The sequence below is a fragment of the Biomphalaria glabrata genome, chromosome 11 (assembly GCF_947242115.1).
Source record: "Biomphalaria glabrata chromosome 11, xgBioGlab47.1, whole genome shotgun sequence".
Classification (NCBI taxonomy): domain Eukaryota; kingdom Metazoa; phylum Mollusca; class Gastropoda; family Planorbidae; genus Biomphalaria; species Biomphalaria glabrata.
Window position 1 is genome coordinate 28,956,497 of NC_074721.1, and position 19,771 is coordinate 28,976,267.

The 19,771-nt window shown below is 38.2% G+C and overlaps 1 protein-coding gene across 2 annotated transcripts in view; it reads left to right on the forward strand.

Annotated features, from left to right (window-relative positions):
- Positions 1-619: 619 nt before the first annotated feature.
- LOC106058712 (methionine--tRNA ligase, cytoplasmic-like) overlaps positions 620-19,771 on the forward strand; it is a 34,194-nt gene continuing 15,042 nt past the window's right edge. For both annotated transcript variants that reach the window (XR_008773841.1, XM_056005041.1), the window contains exons 1-5: positions 620-914; positions 5,379-5,469; positions 6,880-6,961; positions 7,624-7,752; positions 16,208-16,277. Coding sequence is in view for 1 of the 2 variants with exons in the window: in XM_056005041.1 (XP_055861016.1) it covers positions 806-914; positions 5,379-5,469; positions 6,880-6,961; positions 7,624-7,752; positions 16,208-16,277 (481 nt within the window). In the remaining variant the exon portion in view is untranslated. The remainder of the gene's footprint in view (positions 915-5,378; positions 5,470-6,879; positions 6,962-7,623; positions 7,753-16,207; positions 16,278-19,771) is intronic.

Sequence of the window (19,771 nt, forward strand, 5' to 3'; positions counted from 1 at the left end):
GTTCTACGTGCTGCCAATTGTACAGTATTGGCTGTTATTTATGGACATTAAACCTTTACGTTATTTTGGAGCCCTGACTTGTCAAGTTCTTTAAGTTGGTGGTGTATGGTGCAGTTTGCAGAGAGCCTGGATAGTGAGATTCGTAACAATACCTATACAATGTTCCATGTCCATGAGCTCGAGCTCCACTGGCAGAGTGGTTACCGTATTTTTTTTTTCTTATACAACCTTGTTGAAATATTCTAGCTTATTTTTCTTTATTAATTCATTCCCCACGGCCATAGCCGCATAGGCATAGCCATACCCCATAGTCCTTTTGAGTTTAGTTAAAACAGAATCAAACACAACATTTTTGCATTCTAGATCTAGATTTAGATCTATAATCTATATTTCAACTGCTATTAATTACAAATTCAAGATATTTAAAAATAATTAAACAAACAATTAGCCTATTTTTTTTATTTTTTTTTGTTGTTTTTTTTTTTGTTGCTGGTCCGGCAGGGTTACATAGATCTAGATCATACAAGACTATGTGCATGTTTATTTTTTTTTTAGCCGTATTTATAGATCTGATCTTTTTTTTTTTTTTCTTTCCCGGAAAAGCATGACTGCTAGATCTAGTCCATGCCTGATTGTAGTCTATGATTACGAATGACGGAATCCTTATAGAAAATATATCCTTATGTTGACAGTCGATATGGTGATGAAATAATCTGGCAATCTGTTTTTATTTAATCTTGTGTGTGTGTTAATCTAGAAGAATAATCTAGATCTAGTTTCTTTCAGTGTAGATCTAGGTGCAGAAATGAAGCTTTATTCAGACAAGGGTAATTTTCAAACTCTGAAAATATCAATTGCAGCCAGATTAACTGGAACTGCATCGGAGATTCTTGCTATTGAAGTAGGACACAATGGTAAATATAATATAATAATAGACTCTATATCTGATCTAGATCTGGATTAGATGTTCTAGATATAGATCTAGGTCTAGATAGTAGATCTTATTCTTATCTTAAGTTAAGGGAAACTCCTATGTTTTTTTTTTCAAATTCGAGTTATTCAAAATTGACGTCTAGACTAAGTCTAATACTCACAAGATCTAGATCTATATAAATAGGGATGTGAAATAAAAAAATTATCTTTGAAAAAACAATTTTTCGTTAGTACATTATTAAAATACTTTGAAAGAACTTTCCAATGGTGTATAAATTATGAATGTAAGTTATAACAGTTAGAAAGTTATGATTTTTTTGGTGGCGTTTTGACCTAACATTGGTTGACATGGAACAACGAAGATGAGAGCGTCTGGCTCGCTAAGCCAGCGAGACACACCCCCCGCTCAAAAAGTTAAAAAGTTGGAATTGAGTTTCGTAGAGGATAAATCTACTTATTAAATAAGAAATTTAATAGTAGATCTAGTATTATAAGTAAATTTCTAGCTCACAAATCTGATTTCATTTGTAATTATGAACTTCACTTGTTTAGAATGTAAAAATTGATAAAATAAACAAATTATCGGGTCTAGAGCTACAAGAAATGTCTGAGGGGTGTGGACAAAATGGCGTCGTTGTGATGGGAGAAATTAACAAAATATTTAAAAAGTGGGATCAAAATTGCCTGAAACAATTTTTTTCAAATGCGCTTTAAAATAAATAAAAAAATAGAAGCGACCAAAAAAAACTCTTTAAAATCTATTTAGACGTATACATAATTGCTATATCTACTAGCCTATGCAAATGCACATGAAAAAAGTGTTCCTCAATATAAAATGTATCCATATTCACCTCTTTTAGCCACGATTCCAATGGATTTAAAATCATAATCGATTTCAATTAAGGGCCTATGTACAGAAAGTAAGAAAAAAGCGATCTCAAAATTTGATGCCATTTTTTAACTTTCGGTCTTACGGATTTTCACATATCTAATATAAATATTTGTAAAAAGTTGCAATAGTAAACATTTTAGAAACATTTAGATCTAGAGTCTAGAGACAGAGAAGTTTATGCTATTCGGACACCTACACTCCTACAGGCCCAAATTTGAAAGTTTGACTTTGACAGCACATTATTTGTAATTTGACAATGGTTCGACATAAAAAAGAAAATGAAGTATCAAAATCTTCTTTAGTTTAAGGAGGATAAGGATAACTACTTATATTTGTACCCCTAACCTATATTTGTTTTTATATTTAAGGTCAAAGGGGCCATTTGTTTTCATTTAATTTGGACAAATTTGACCCACATTATTTGATTCCGGACACCATAATTTATTTCGGACAGTCTAGGATGGCTGCCTGTTTGTGCGGTTTGCGCACTGGACTGTCGTTCAGATTTATCGATGGTCCACGGTTCAAGGAACACCCGAAACATGTAAAAACATTTTAGAAACATTTTTTACAGTCTCTATATTTAGGCATCAATAAACTCAGATTTTAATTTAATATTAACATTAACTAAATTTTAAGATCCCCAGGCATAGCCCCTCACATTAAATCATTAAGAAGCTTTCAAATTATGCATAAATACGAACACAAAAAATAAAAATTTAACACACTTATTCTACCTAAATTAGGTCACTGGGATAGTGACTTCTATACAGACTTTTAGACTTAATTTATCTTTGCATCTTTTGTAGTATAGTACAGGTTAGGATAGCCATTCTTGCCTAACTGAATCCTCTATATATTCCCTCTATAGATATAAATCTAGTTCTATCTAGTAGGCCTAGATCTAAGCATTTAACTACATTCAATGTACCAAGCTCACTCCAAACTTTTGCCCATTAATTCTCTATAAAAAAAACAACAACAAATGAACAAATATAATATAAGATCATTAACATTGATTTCCAAAACTGGCTGTCCAAAATAAATTTTGGTAAGAAAATCGTAATTTAAATTGGACACCCTATTAATTTATTTTTTTTTGTATGGAATCAAACAACTTGGCTTATGAATCAAATAAATCAGCTCCAAAAACAGAATAAATATTGCCGGGCTCATTAGACTTAGCCAATCAAAAAATATAGTCTTAACCCTAGGAAGAGGTAAAGTCATCCGGGTAACATAGGAAAAAAATAAAAACCTGACTAACAAATTTGAAATTCTTACATAAAAAGACAGCTAAATGGAAGGAAATTGGGTCAGAATCATTGGAAAATGGACAAGCACATTATACAGCGCGCTAGTTTTATAATAAATATTAAAATAATTATTTAATGACCACAAAAACAGCGAATGTCCGAATTAAATAAACTACTATATTTAATAAATTAGTCAGTAAAATCTTGACATTTAAAAAAATTGGGGTTCTTTTGAGATTTTGTATTTAGCAGGCAAGCGTCACTTCCCTCAACTATGCTGACTCAGTGACTAAAAGTGAAACTAGATTTAACCAATTGTCAATCGTATCGCTTCATTCTTACAGTAGCTTTAAAGGCTTAGTGACAGCCTAGTCCAGAGCTGTGGTATAGTTGTATATATATATATATATATATAGAGAGAGAGATCTAAAAGCATTAGAAGCCTAAAATCATCTCGAGAAAAAAGTAACAAGTCATTTTCCTCTTTAGAAGCCCCTCCCTGTTCTAAGAAGTAAATACATTGTGTGTGACTGATTCTAACAAACTGATCAGTGTAAGTCTAGTCTAGACTATGTGTAGTCAGTCATGACAAGACAACCTTGGCAGCAATAGCGTCTGTTTGTTGTGTGTTGAGTGGTCAGGCGAGAAAATACACACTACAGTGATTAGTCAAGCATGTAAATCTACTTTTAACACAGATTTTTTTCTTTGCTTACAAGTTCTAAATCTAACTGCATAGACGAAGATATATTTTTTTAAGAGAATGTAAACTTTACTGTATGGTTTTCCATTGTACAGTAAGTCAATAGATTACATTTTAATTAATAGGTTTGTGTCAGGTCACATAGAAACCCGTTGAAAAGTCTGACCATTTTGGATGCAATGTAGTTAAACAACAGCACAAAGATAACACACATATCTATTTTTTAACTAGTGAAAAGATGTGGTCAACACTGATGAACAATGAATAATAAGTTTAATCCGATACAAGGCCACAGTCAGAGTCTCTGTCAAATAAAACACTTCTTTACCCAAGAGAATCCTATAGCTAACTGATTTTCCAGTCTCTAACCCAAAATATTTCAAGCGTCACTAGTCCCGTTCAATATACGTCTTCTATGGTGCATCTCTAACTAACTAATAATATAAACTAGGTGCCTAACACTAGCAATCAGTGGATCAGAGTTTACACAGATGGCTCATCCCATAAAGTCACCACAAATGGAGGAGCTGGAATACTCATCGAATGGCCAGATGGAGGAAAACTAAAAAAAAAACCATTGCAACTGGAAAGCTCTCTGACAGCCACAGAGCAGAAAGGGAAGCACTAGCTGCTACCATGCTAGCAAATCATCCAAGTTCCCCACACAGTCAGATTGTCTTTCTAACCGATGAGAAAACAACCCTCCAAAGCTTGCAAAACTCTGATTCCTCTTATATTAAAAACCTCAGAACAGCACTTACAAAGCTCAACAACAACAGCAAAAAAAACTGTTATTCAATGGATACCAGCTCATATACAACTAGAAGGAAATGAGAAGGCTGACACACTCGCCAATAGTGGGAGAACTAACTCACAAATAAACTCTGCACTCTATCCAGAAGAATTGAAGAAATTAATTGTAAATAAAATAAATGAGAAATGGACAAGGTCTCATCCAAATCACAAGAAAGATGATGCTTACTAAAAGCTATCCCGACAAGAGCAACGTGTAATCTTTCGACTCAGGACCGGACACAAGAGAAAGCGATAACACATGTACCGGAAGCTCAAAATTGGAACCAGTGAAACCTGCCCATGTGGAGTATCACCAGAGAATGCCGACCACGTCCTCCAAAACTGCTCTCTTTACCAAGAGGCCCGTATAAGACACTGGCCCCAAAACACCCCAATAGAAAGAAAACTATATGGAGAGCTCCCTGATTTGGAAACCACTGCGCAGTTCATCTCATATATTGGTCTAGTCATCTGAACGCTCCAGCATAACAATGAGAACGAAGAAGAAGAAGAAACAAAATGGACTTCACCTTCGTTTCAACAATTGCACATTTTTGTTGATCCATCATATTGAAATTCATTTCTAGATTTCCTTAGATGCCTTTACACTTGATGAATCATTAACCTTTAGAAGTAAAATTAATAAACAGCTTTCCAGTTGTTTTTTTATTATTATTTATTTATACTAGAAGTTGTAAAGTTATCTAGCCAGTATTTCTAATGACTTTGTATTATTGGAATCATTGAAAACTTTAAGAGACAAATTTGGTGCATGAAAACTTGTCTTTTCTCTGTGCAGATATTGTTGCTCCATTTCTAAGTAAATCAAAGCTCCCTGTATTAGAAGTAGCTGAAGGCAAATATTTATTTTCTGCTAACACAGCTGCAAAGTAAGTATTAATGTATCGTTTTTAAAAAATATAATTTTCTTTCTTACATTTTCTCTTTCTTTTTTTTCCATATAAATATAAATATATATAAATGTACTAAATAGGAAATGGAGCATGCCTGACTGCCAGAATATCTAGAAAAAAATTCTAGAAAAATTTTGTAGACTAGAATAAAAATTAGAGATAAATAATTCTTAGTTTTGGAAGATAGAAACCAAAAATCCTACCTAAAAGCATTAGCAGAATACTGTCATGAAGTGATTCATTTTAATATTCAACATAGCAGATAGCTAAAGAATATTGTGTGACCTTGTTTCTGAAATTTCAGGTCATGATAGGTTAGGCATTCATCATCATGTGTTTATTACTAGTAAGCCTATTGAAATTGAGTTAAAGTCAATAAAGTCTATGATGTCAGTTCTAGAGATGGTTGCAAGGTTGAGAAGATTATTGTATCATAATGATTCTGGAAACTATGAAAGGTTAAAAATAAATAAAGGAAGATTCAAATAGCTGGGGCGTTGAGTCCAATTAGTGAAATCAGTTGAGTTTAGTCAAAACAAAGTGCAGCAAAGTTATTCATTTATATATATTTATGTCTTATAAGCGTGGGAAGCGTGGTCAAGAGGCTAAGTACGCTTGAATTTGGCTTGGTTTGGCTACCTGTGAAGAGGGCTCAAAGCTCGACACCTGACTGAAGCAGAGTTGTATTTACTGAGCGCATGGAAAACCTTTTCCCAAATACCCCCCCCCCCTTTCCCCCACTGGTCCACAAACCATTTGAAATTGTTGTATAGAGTTGTGCAAAAGCATTTGGGACCCTTAGGCCAGTAAAAGTGAACAAGAGCTCCCTTCTACCGGCCTGAATGTACGGCGCACACCTCGCATACGCCTTTCTGTCTGACAGAGGGTGAGACTCAGGGTTAAACTCAAAGTCTAGTTTTGCGTTCACTTTCGTTGGACACTGACACTCCGGACTCGCTGACTAGAGATGCAGCCAAAGGCTGCACCACCAGGACCACCGTCATTTTCCTTGGATCTATGGGCTAACCTTGCTGGACACGCCATTTATATAACGCCCCTTGAATGATGGTGCTGGAGGTTGACATCGCTGTGATAGCTCCCTTACATCCCTGCACAGTGCAATGCAATGACTTGTTCTCTCTCGTGGCGGTTTCCACCCAGGCATGCCATATAACAGCTATAATTTATTTATTTTTTTTAAATTTACTGATTCATTTATTGTACAGATCTATTGCCCCTCTGGCTCTCAGCACCCCCCACCCCGATTTCATGAACTATTACAAATTTAATTCTAATACTGATCGAAACTAATTGATACAATTTGACTCTGCTTTGTTTTTTTTTTAAATAGTATTTTTTATTTTTTTCATGTTTTTTTTTTTTTAGATATCTATTTTTGAAAGCAGGTCAGGTGAAAAAGGAAGAAGCTGAAGATGAAATTTTAGAATGGGAGAATAATGAACTACTTGTAAGTGAAACTTAGTCTACAGGCTAAGCAAACTTTTACACTTTAGTGCTGCTTAAAGAGGGTTTGAATGTCGTTATTCAACAGTCTTAAGAAAAGGGAGCTGTATCAAATTTTGTATTCTTTAAATTTTACTTACCATATACTATACAGAGATCTCAACTTTTTGTGTGTGTTTTTGTCCACTCCAATATTTGTCAACTGATAACTTCTTACTTTTCCTTACCTCATAGTGTAACGATAACTGAATTACAAATTAAAAAAAAATTTTTTTTCTATTTTTCCACCTATCCCCAACAGGAAAATAAATCTCTTGATTAATCTGTCTATATACATATGTATATATATGAGTAAACAGTGTTTTTTTTTTAAAAAAAAAGGCATATATATATATTGCAGATCCTCTTCCTGAATTAAAAAGTAAATTTACAAATGAAGACAATTATTACTTAACCCTAAACTCCTTAAGGGTTGGCATCAGGCAGGGCTTTAACACGAGGCCATCATAATGTCAGTCCGAAGTACAGCTATCCATATTTTGGAGCAAGAATATATTTACGAATACATTATGAAACCATCAAAACAAAAAGTTCTGCTTTCTTTATGTTGTATATAATTCTGGCTATTTCTTAACTAATATTTTAAAAATAATAATCTCTTGACAGCCCCTTATAGCTACGTATTTAATCAACATCATTGGCCAAGGAAAGAAAGAGTCTAGTGTATCAGATTCACTATTGAAAACACTCCACCAGCTAGAGTCCAAGCTAACAAAGACTAAATATCTACTTGATGTGAGTACAGTTTACTAAATTTTTGAGTTCATAATAAATTGTAATGAAGCTCCCCTTTCAGACCTAACTTGCAGTTTTGGGGCAAAGGATGTAAAGGTTATCTGTTTTTGTGGCCCACAGTTAATGAGGGTGTCTTGTGGCCAGCACAACAACCAACTGCCTTTACTTTTTTCCAACTAATGCCAGGTACCCACTTGTTATTGGTAGACTCAGGGGCATCCTGATTTTTAAAATCCCAGTCATCACCAGGATTCAACCCCTTGATTCAGAAGCCAAGCTCTCAGCTACTCCCCCCACCCCCCCACCTTTTAGAGTTTTTAATGCTAATGATTATATGCGGAGTGACCTAAAGCTGTCATTATCCAGTAGTTTGAAATATTGAGATGAAAGAGAATGTTGAACTAATAAAAACATTGCTGTTGTTGATAAAAGTTCTAGCATCACTATAAATAATGATCATTTTAGATATAAATATCCATTTAGGACAGTTTCCATCCAACTCAAACATTCTTCACACAGGTGAAGTTCAGTTTACCTCTGTATAGCTGTATAGCTAGTGGTATACACATTTTAGAACTTGAATAGAACTTCGTCCCGAGACATGACGTTAAACTGCGCTCCTCTTTCCTTAGCACTTTTGGAGCTCAAAAGTGCCCTACTTCTTTTCTATCATTGTGTCTGCCTCCTCTTTTCCTAAGTCTGCCTTCATTGATCATCACACTGTCTCCTTAACTTTAAATTCTCACTACGTCCTAGACCAGTCCGTTTGCCGTGGACTGCGACGGGTAAGGGGGGATAAAGAGATCCTGGTGTTTGAGTGGTGGCTATCTGAGGATAAACCACAACAACACAATACTTTGGCTCCAAGTTCCCCTAGACCTGAGACCCAGATGGCCCGCTCTGGGTCAACCGGCTGGTCATGCCGAGCTACCAGCATAGGTCGTCGACCTATGCTGGAGGGCGGTGGCTGGAGGGTCAATCAGGGAGCTGCTGTATCGGACACATGTCCGATGTAGCAGCTGACTGAGTATAGCACCTGTGTAGCCCTGGCGGGCTCATTCTGGACATCCGAATGGCCCGTCCCCTTGTTGGACTCGATGGCGGGTGGGGAGCACAGGTGCCGAATTAACCAAAATATATATGGACAAAAAAACACACACAAAACTACTTGCCCCAGACCTATGTCTGGGCAAGAAACGACGAATTGACGATAAAAAAGAGGAGGTCCCAAAAAGCTGTGCCACCTGGCCATCATTTCTGGTGGTTAGATGCACAGAGGAGGGAAAAAGCCTGACCAAGTTGAGCCCTTTTATTATCTATAAGGGACTCAAGTCAGTAGTGGGAGAGCCCAAGAGTGTGTCTAAGCTACACAAAACAATGGAACTCCTTGTAGAAGTAGACAGCAAGACACACTCTGATGGGCTTTTAAGATGCAGAAGACTCTGTGATCTCCAAGTGGAAGTCATGCCACACAAGAGTCTGAACACCAGCAGAGGTGTAATCAGCTCTAGGGACCTACTGGAATGTTCCGAGAAGGAAATAGCGGAGGGCATTGAAGGAGTCACCCATGCCCGGCGCATTACCAGGCGCAGGGAGGGTGAGGAGGTCAAAACCGCCACTATTATCCTCACATTCGGAACTAGGACACCGCCAGAGTATGTGAAGGCAGGATACCTACGAGTTCCAGTGAGGCCCTACATACCTAACCCCATGAGGTGCTTTAAGTGCCAGGGTTATGGACACGGCGCGGCAGTCTGTAAGAGGAACACTGTGTGTGCCAGATGTGCTGGAGAGGGTCATGAGGACAAGGGCTGCACAGCCCAGTTCAAATGCCCAAACTGTCAAGCTGGCCACTCAGCCTACTCCAAGGACTGCCCTGTGTGGAAACAGGAGGTTGCCGTGCAGGAGTACAAGGCAAGAAACGGATGTACCTTTAGCCAGGCGAAATCGGCTGTACTGGCCCTACCCAAGGGCCAATTCGGCTTGACAAAGACCTACGCCCAGGCTGTTGCTAAGAAAGGAAGATCCATAGCCACACAGACGGACACATTGACCCCACCACCCCCTCCTCCTCCCCCAACTCAGAAGAAAACACCGCCAAAGAACACACCTCTGAAGAAACAAGAAAGCCCTGTTGTCATGCTAAAGAACAGGTTCTCTGTGCTCGCTGATGAGAGCATGGAGACTGAGCAGCATGTCAAAACCAATACTCCGGGAGAACCCGGAGACATCATGTCTGACACAGGTTCTCCTCAGAGAACCCAGCCAGACACCCCAACCTCTACTGAGTTAGAGGTTGACCAACTCCCTAAGGGGAGAAATCAAAGCGGAGAGGATGCCCGAGGTGAGAGAGGAGGAAATAACCCCCGCTCTAACCAGAGGGATCTCCCCTCTCCAGAGAGAAAGACTTCCCCCAAAAGGGGGTTGTCCTCCTCTCCATCCAAACCCAAGAATAAAAATACCAAGGTCACTGGAATAAAGGAAAACCCCTCCGGGGGCCTCCCAAGGCCAAATAGCTCCAAGTAGGTCATCTAGAATAAGCCATGGATTCCAGAATTGTACAGTGGAATTGTAGAAGCCTCAAGGCCAATTACGAGGAAATGCAGCTACTGATGGACTCTGAGACTCCTGTAGCTGTCTGCTTACAGGAAACATTTCTAAAAGATTGCATCAGCTTCCGAAGCTACCGTGCTTACACCAAGAATGTTGAGGATGCAGAGAGAGCATCAGGTGGAGTCTGTATCCTTGTGAAGGATAGCATCCCCCATGAGAGGGTAGAACTACAGACCACACTACAGGCCGTAGCAGCTAGGATAACCCTTCACAAGGTTATCACTTGCTGCAGCCTGTATCTACCACCAGGCGCTCCATTAAACCGAACAGACATGGAGGACCTATTGAAACAACTCCCCCGGCCTTATTTAATCCTTGGGGATTTCAATGCCCATAACACCATGTGGGGATCCAACAATACCAACACAAGAGGTCGTATGCTGGAGGATATCTTCCTCCAACATGATTTATGCATACTTAATGATGCATCAACGACCTACTTGCACCCAGGAACTGGATCATTCACATGCATTGACCTCACCGTATGCGTCCCCGGACTTCTGGACGATTTTAAATGGTCAGTTAGCAATGATCTACGGGGAAGTGATCACTTCCCTATCATCATTACTAACAATCTCCCTTCATTGGGACGACCTCAGCGGTGGAAACTGAATAAGGCCGATTGGGAACAATTCCAAAAAAGATGCTCTGAGGATATCACAGAAAATATCCTCCATGAACAGAACCCAGCTGATACCTTTGCTAGCAAGCTACTAAGTATAGCCAGGAAAGTTGTACCCCTAACCTCTGCAAATCCAAAACGGCCTAGCAAACCATGGTTTGATACAGCTTGCAAAAGTGCTATTGGTGATAGGAAAAAATGACTGGCTGCATTTATAAAGAATCCTTCCCAGGAAAACCTAAAGCTATTCAGGATAGCTAGAGCAAAGGCTAGACAAACCATACGGTCAGCCAAAAGGAATTCCTGGAGAAGTTTTGTCGGCAGTCTGGATGCCAAAACTTCTGCTAGAGCGGTTTGGAAGGCAGTAAGGCGAATCAAAGGGAAAGAATCAAATGCAATAGGGCATTTGAAAAACCAAGGACGAACTGTCACGTCCCCCAGAGAAATAGCTGACTGCCTTGCATCCTCAATAGCAGAAAAATCATCCACTGCACACTACACGCCAGAGTTCCAAAAAGTCAAAACCAGGGAGGAAAGACACCCCATTGATTTCAGGTCAGAGAACAATGAAGACTACAACAAACCGTTCTCGCTTGAGGAACTGAGGGAATCGCTGGACAAGTCACATGACACAGCGCCTGGAGAAGACGAAATCCATTACCAGTTCCTCAAGCACCTTCCCGAACCCTCATTGGCAGTCCTACTAGGGGTCTATAACTGTGTGTGGCAAACAGGCGCTTTCCCAAACAGCTGGAGGAAAGCCACAGTTATACCGATACCTAAACCGGGAAGAGACGGCTCTGACCCAGCTAACTATCGACCAATAGCACTAACAAGCTGCATCTGCAAAACCATGGAAAGAATGATTAACAGTAGGCTGGTCTGGTACCTGGAAAGGAATAAAGTGATCTCAAACTACCAGTGCGGATTCCGGCAGGGGCGGACAACAACTGACCACCTGGTAAGGCTGGAAGCTTATATTAGAAATGCATTACTCAGAAGAGAACAGCTAGTAGCTGTATTCTTCGATATAGAAAAGGCCTATGACACAACCTGGAAACATGGCATTCTACGTGACCTGGCGCTTATGGGGCTTAAGGGACACCTCCCCCGTTTTGTGGAGGAATTCCTGAAAGATCGAAAATTTCAGGTCCGAGTGGGCAACTCCGCCTCTGACACTCATGACCAGGAAATGGGTGTACCCCAGGGCAGCATCCTGTCAGTCACCCTGTTCAACATTAAAATAAATAGCATCATAAATGCGCTGTCCCCTGGCATAGAGTGCTCTTTGTATGTTGATGACTTTGTCATTCTTACTTATGGGAAAAACATGAACACCTTAGAAAGGAAATTACAGTTATGTTTAAACAAAATTCAGGGTTGGGCAAACTATAATGGTTTCAAATTCTCTGACTCCAAAACAGTTAGTATGCATTTTTGTAATCTAAGGGGGCTCCACCCAGACCCTGAACTATTTATACACAAAAAGAAGATCCCTGTCGTGAAAACTACAAAATTTTTAGGCCTCACCTTAGATTCCAAATTTAATTTTCTCCCCCACATTAAGGAACTTAAGAAGAAATGCCAAAAGTCATTAAACATACTAAGAGTACTCAGCCATACGGACTGGGGAGCTGACAGAGATACCTTGCTGCTGCTCTATCGGAGTCTAATTCGATCCAAGCTAGACTACGGATCCATAATATATGGAGCAGCAAGGAAGTCGTACCTAAAAATACTGGAACCAATACAAAATGCTGCCCTGCGTCTCTGTCTCGGCGCGTTTCGTACATCACCTATCCCAAGTCTCCATGTGGAGGCTGGAGAACTCCCCATGGATATAAGAATGAAAAAGCTTGCAATGCAGTATATAGTCAAGCTAAAATCCAACCCCACAAACCCTGCTTTTGACTCCATATTTAACCCCACAGAGGTAGAATTATACAATCGAAGGCCTAACGTCATACAGCCGTTGGGCCTTCGAATGAGAGAACCCATCCAAAATTTAACCCCACCCATTGACCAAATCTCTAAAATAGAAACCCCTCAGAATCCTCCTTGGCTAATGAATAAACCTAAATTAAATTTATCCCTCCTTAATTTCAAAAAAGAAAATACAGACCCAAGCATACTACAAGTCCACTTTAGGGAACTGCAGGAGAGCTACGGAGATTGTGGCACCATCTACACAGACGGATCCAAAATGGAGGGAAAGGTCGCGTGTGCCTGCTCCTTTCGGAACAAAACAATCTCCCGTAGACTCCCCGATGGCTGCTCCATCTTTACGGCCGAATTGCACGCAATATTGCTTGCACTTATGGCCGTAAAAGCATCAGAAAGGAGTAAATTTATAATCTGCTCCGACTCCAAATCTGCATTGCAAGCTTTGGGGCGGATGAAGACTGACATCCCATTGGTACATAAGAGCCTGAAGCTGTTGGACCTAATAACAGCCGACCGTAGGGATGTCACCTTCATCTGGGTCCCCTCCCATGTTGGCATTGAGGGAAACGAAGCCGCAGACAGAGAAGCAAAGAGAGCCCTAAATCATGCGGTGTCAGGAACCCAAATTCCCTACTCGGACCTGAGACAAAGTATTGCCTCTGCCACCTATCGAGAGTGGCAGAACCGATGGGAGGCTGAGACTCACAGTAAACTCAGGCAGATTGTGGCGGATGTCAGGTGGCGGCCCACATCTAAGGGTCTGACAAGGCGTGGTAGCACAACCATGTCCAGACTTAGGATTGGCCACACCTACATCACGCACTCTTTTGTACTGAAAAGAGAGGAGCCCCCACTTTGCGAGTACTGTGACTCTCGCCTCACCGTGGAACATATCCTCGTTGATTGCCCCAGATACCAGGATGTCAGGGCGAAACATTTTAGAGCCACTAATCTAAAAACACTATTTAATAATGTCGACCCTGGGAAGGTACTGGGCTTTATTCGGGAAGTGGGGGCTATCTACGAAGATCTGATTTCTGAATTTGTGAACATGCACTATTTACATTAGATTTTTACCAAATATTTAAATTTTTACTACCTTTACTATTTTAACTGTGAATAGACCTTAATTTTAATTATATGACTGTATAGAATCTGGCCCTTGTTGTTTAGAGAGAGAGTAGTCCTTAAGGGACTGCAGGCACGACATGGCCTAAATTGTGCCGATGTGCCTCAAATCAACAAATCAAATCAAATCAATTGAATAGAACTGGTAGTTTCTAAATTCAATAAGATGTGCACAGATTTACTTTTGAAAAATGCTTTAAGGATGTTATGTGACTAGCACAAGACACATGGGCTAACTTTATTTTCTCAATCTTCTGGTTGACAGAAGAATGCATGATCTCCCTTACTTTCTTTGTCTGTTTTCTATACAAAACAATTCAATTAAGTCAATGTTTAATATATTAGTACAGGGGTGAGCAACCTTTTTGTATCGAGGGCCGCATTACAAAAAAAAATTGGGAATGGCGGGCCTCATATATATGTATGCTGTGTAGAATGTCTTTTAATTCATATTTACACTGTATTTTATTCACGTTTCCTTTTTTTTTTTCCACACTCCACGTTGAGGAATTACAACAACAGCTAGCAACTTTTGAAACCAATTTTACGATTTTTAAAAAAATGGCTGTTGTCTTTTAATATTACATTATTCTCAAAAATATACAGTTGTACTTAATGTGCAGTATTTTACTTTGCACACTCGTGCATTATGTTCCGGAACTGTTACCCTTGTGACTGCTGTCAAATTACAGTCAGTCAGCATCGACCTGTGATTATACTTGTTTAGTTTCCACAAAAAAAAAAAAAAAAACGCTTGTTCACTGAATGAGACAATATATGTTCCGGAAGTTAACAATCGGGACGAGCGAAAACTGCCCTTGTGGAGCATCACTGGAGAATGCTGACCATTTCTTCAATGGTGCATACTAAATCAAGAGACCCGAATAAGACTCTGGCGCCAAAACCATCCTATATAACAGAGTCTATTCGAAGAACTGTCATCTCAGATATAGGATTACTGTTCTGAATTCTCCAACATGTAAAATGAGGACGAAGAAGAAGAAGAACAGATGTATGTGTACCCAAATAGTGTGAACAGCAGCATAGCTTTTTTTAAGTGTAGAAATACAGCTTCAGGCACCCATAAGACTCACGTGGAAGTACTGACTGGAACTTTTATGTTATGTCCTCTGGAGCTGAATCAGCTTCTAGTGAGCTGATGGTATTGCAAAATCATTGTTGACATCTTAAAATTTGCTTTTATAAATTGCACAATTAAGGAATCTAAATAAGTGTTGTACTTTTCATCATTTCACTAAAAATAGTTTCACCTTTCAGCAAAGGAAAATGACAAAACCTGTTTTCTTTTTCTTGCTTGTAGAAATGGGAAAGCCTTGTTTGAAAAGATTTAACATGCATTTACATTTCATATTGCAATAGCACCTATAACAAAATCACCAAATCTGTCTTCCACTTTTCATTAGAAATATTGGTAACCAAGTCACAAAGTTCATGCTAAGCTAGCGAATTCATTGGGTTGTTGTGTTACTTAATCGGAGCTACCTGTGTTTAATAGCCCTAGCTCTTAAAAGTTCTACTATTGCGTAATCTTGGACATAATATATAGTAATTTTATGCAGCTTTGTGCAAACTTTCCCGTTTATAGTGTATGGTTGGGATATTAAAAAAAAAAAATTCTCAGTCAAAGATCGAGCTCCATCAGTTGTTGCACTTGCCACCTTGTTCCAAGCCTACCCAACACTCAACACAGTTCTTTATAGCATTGAATAAATACTGATCAGAGATAGTCTCTTGAATTGAGTGTATTGATGTATAGCCAATAAGCATAATCTTCGTTTACTTGAAACTTTTTATAATGAGACAGTTTCAATAATTTATAAAGATATATTTTTAATATAAATGCATTTTTATTTGTATATACTGTGGGCACACCTGATTTCTGTAGGTGTCGGCGGGCCGCATAAAACATTCCGGCGGGCCGCATGTGGCCCGCGGGCCGTAATTTGCCCACCCCTGCATTAGTATAAATGCTTAAGTTTAACTGTAATTTGCTAAATTTCTTAGCACAGAAAATTTAGAATAGTTTAAAAGGATTGCTTTCTGAGTTTATCTCAACTAATATAAATGCATATAATTAAGTGACTTAATTTTTTTTGTTTGAATTGATAATTTTATTTCTTGTTGTAGGATACACTTTCTATATGTGACGTCTGTGTGTTTAGCTCAATCTTTCCATTATTTAGTCTTAAAAATCAAGGTTAGTTCATTCTCATATTGTCATATATATATATATATATATTTATATATATATATATATATATTTATATATATATATATATATATTTATATATATTGTTACGAATCTCACTATCCAGGCTCTCTGCAAACTGCACCATACACCACCAACTTAAAGAACTTGACAACTCAGGGCTCCAAAGTAACGTAACACTTTAATAGTTGAATAAATAACAGCCAATACTGTACAATTGGCAACACGTACACTGTACAAATATCTCTCCGATAACACCGTTCCGCAGTATCAACTCTTGCACTGGCCTCTCCGTCTCGTTCCGGGCTTGCACTGGGTTCAACAGTTCAGGACTGACTTCACACACTAGGCTCGTTGTGTCGGACTCGATCGCAGACCAAGATCAAGACGCCGTTCGTCTCAACTGTACTTGATAGTACTCCGCACTGAACCGTCGTAATGCTCCGTACAGAACCACACCGCTGAACTGTGCTGTAGTCGACTGTGTTCTGAACTCCTGTCGTGAACCCGCTTTCTGAACCTTGCTGTATTGAGCCCCTTTTCTCGACTGTCTTGACTGCGACACCTCCGCTCTTTATATAGGGTCCCTACTGGCCTTCTCGAACCGGACAGAACGCCGCTCGACGTTTCTAAGTGGTCAGATGACTACAACTCTCGTGACGCTCATGAGCTCTGTTCACGACGGCGATCCTTCCCGAACCTTCCTGTTGATACTCGACTCGGTTGACCATCGTAGCTCGTCACGGTTGACCGCTCGTCTAGCGCTGGCCTGGGGCGAATTGCGTCGGCTGACTACACTCACACCACTACCCCCATCTGTGCCACCACCAAGTTTATAACAATATATATATATATATTTATATATATATATATATATATTTATATATATATATATATATATATATATTATATATATATATATATATATTTATATATATATATATATATATTTATATATATATATATATATATTTATATATATATATATATATATATTTATATATATATATATATATATTTATATATATATATATATATATTTATATATATATATATATATATTTATATATATATATATATATTATATTTATATATATATATATATATATTTATATATATATATATATATATTTATATATATATATATATATATATTTATATATATATATATATATATTTATATATATATATATATATATTTATATATATATATATATATATTTATATATATATATATATATATATTTATATATATATATATATATATTTATATATATATATATATATATATATATATATTTATATATATATATATATATATTTATATATATATATATATATATATTAGGGGTGCACCGGATAGTACTTTTTGATATCCGGCCGGAGCCGGATATAACCGGATAGTACAATTAGATATTCGGCCGGAGCCGGATACCTACATGACTCAAACAGCTCGTTTTACTGAAGTTTTTGCAAATCTTCTATATAACATACCTATATTCATATTATTTTGTTATTTACTTTCTTACTTTAAACTCTATCACTGATTGATAAATTAAAATGAACAGCATTTCTTTTTACAGATATGCTTATCATAAACTAATCTTTGTAACATGAGATGGTATGTGCGTATGTATTGTAAAGTAGAATGTGGGATAACTCATGCAGAATATATAAACATATATGTAACTAATGTAAATCTTTCAAAGGTAAAGTTCACTCTTGGTTTTATAGCGTAAATCTTTCTTAAGTACAATCTAAGTTGTATAGTGGGTAGATGTTTGTGTTCATGTATTTGACACCATCAACTTGTCATTAGGCTCGTGTTTTAAAGGCCACAAACCGCTTCTGGTTTGTATCTAATACAGATAATGGCTTAGTAAATATCTTAAGTACAGCAAATTTGCAGCCGTATGCTGGCCATTAAATTTTGTACAATGCAAAACATAGCTGCTTCGGTCAAATGACTCATTCAACCAATGGGCAGTTAAACCAAAATATGATTCGGTGGTATTATCAGCTGTCCAAGTGACCGTTGAGAAAGCGATGCTTTTAGCATCAGATAGCATTTCACGAAGCTTTGAGGAAATATTGTCGTAGATATCTGGAATAACACGTTCTGTAAAATATTTGCGACTAGGCACAGTGTATCTTTTCTCCAGTACTTTTAATAAAAGTCCAATAAATCCAGGCTTCTCAACTACTTGGTAAGGTTCCATGTCAGTTGCAATCATCTTTGCTATGGCCAAGTGAATGCGTTTAGCATTATCACTATTAATATCCCACAATTTAGCTTTGTCTAAGACCTATTTAATCCCTGGTTGCTGCTTGTGTGTGAGGCTTGACGAATCACGGGAGCTCGTAGACGTACTGGCACAGGCAGTGATATTACTTGATGCTGATTTCAATGCAGTCATTTCGTTGAATAAGTCTGGGTGTTTCGAGCGTAGATGACTAATCATAGTGGTGGTTTAGAAGTCTTTAGGTTTGCCTGGTTTACCACGTGACAGTACTATTTTACAAGCATTGCAAACTGCTTTAGAGTAGTCCATTGTTTTGACATTAAAGTAACGCCATATAAGTGATGACTTTTTATCAGCCATTATTTTTACTATTTAATTTACTAAATGCCCTTGCAAGCCACTTTTATACCCGTAGTCCCGCCCCTAATGAAAATTCTACTCCAAGTAAACAAACTCAGTTCCCTCATAAGATGTGACCTCTAGAAAGTGTCAACACGTTGACATCTGGCTTAATGTGGTCAGCTGCCTATCCGTGAACTCAATGTTATGGACTAAACAAACAAAAGGAGGTGGGGGTGCTCATCTCTACCTCTGGAGATATACTCGCACATCTAGACAGATTATCAGCGTGACGTAGTTAAGGAATATTACGTGTTTACAAGACCACTCAAAGGTCAAGACAAGCTTTTAAAATGTGCCAGACATCGCTGCTACGTATGTAATACGAATTTATAATGTAAAGTCTAGCCCCCCCCCCCCCCCAATAACAAACCTAGTTCCCTCGTGTGACCTCTAGAGAGTGCTTACGTCCATCGTATCTGACTTGGGGTCACCTGTCAATCAATGAACTCAATGTGATGGGCTAAACAAATAAAAGGGGAAGGGAGTTGTTCATCTAGAAATATACCTGGTTACATTAGAGGTGTGGCTCTTGTAGTCCAGCCCCCCCCCCCCCCCCCAATAAAGATTAACTACTAAGTAAACAAACTCAGTTCCCTCGAAAGGTGTGACCACTAGAGAGTGTCAATACGCTGACATTAAACCTACGTCCATCGTATCTGACTTGGGGTCACCTGTCAATCAATGAACTCAATGTGATGGGCTAAACAAATAAAAGGGGAAGGGAGTTGTTCATCTAGAAATATATCTGGTTACATTAGAGGTGTGGCTCTTGTAGTCCAGCCCCCTCCCCCCTAATAAAGATTAACTACTAAGTAAACAAACTCAGTTCCCTCGAAA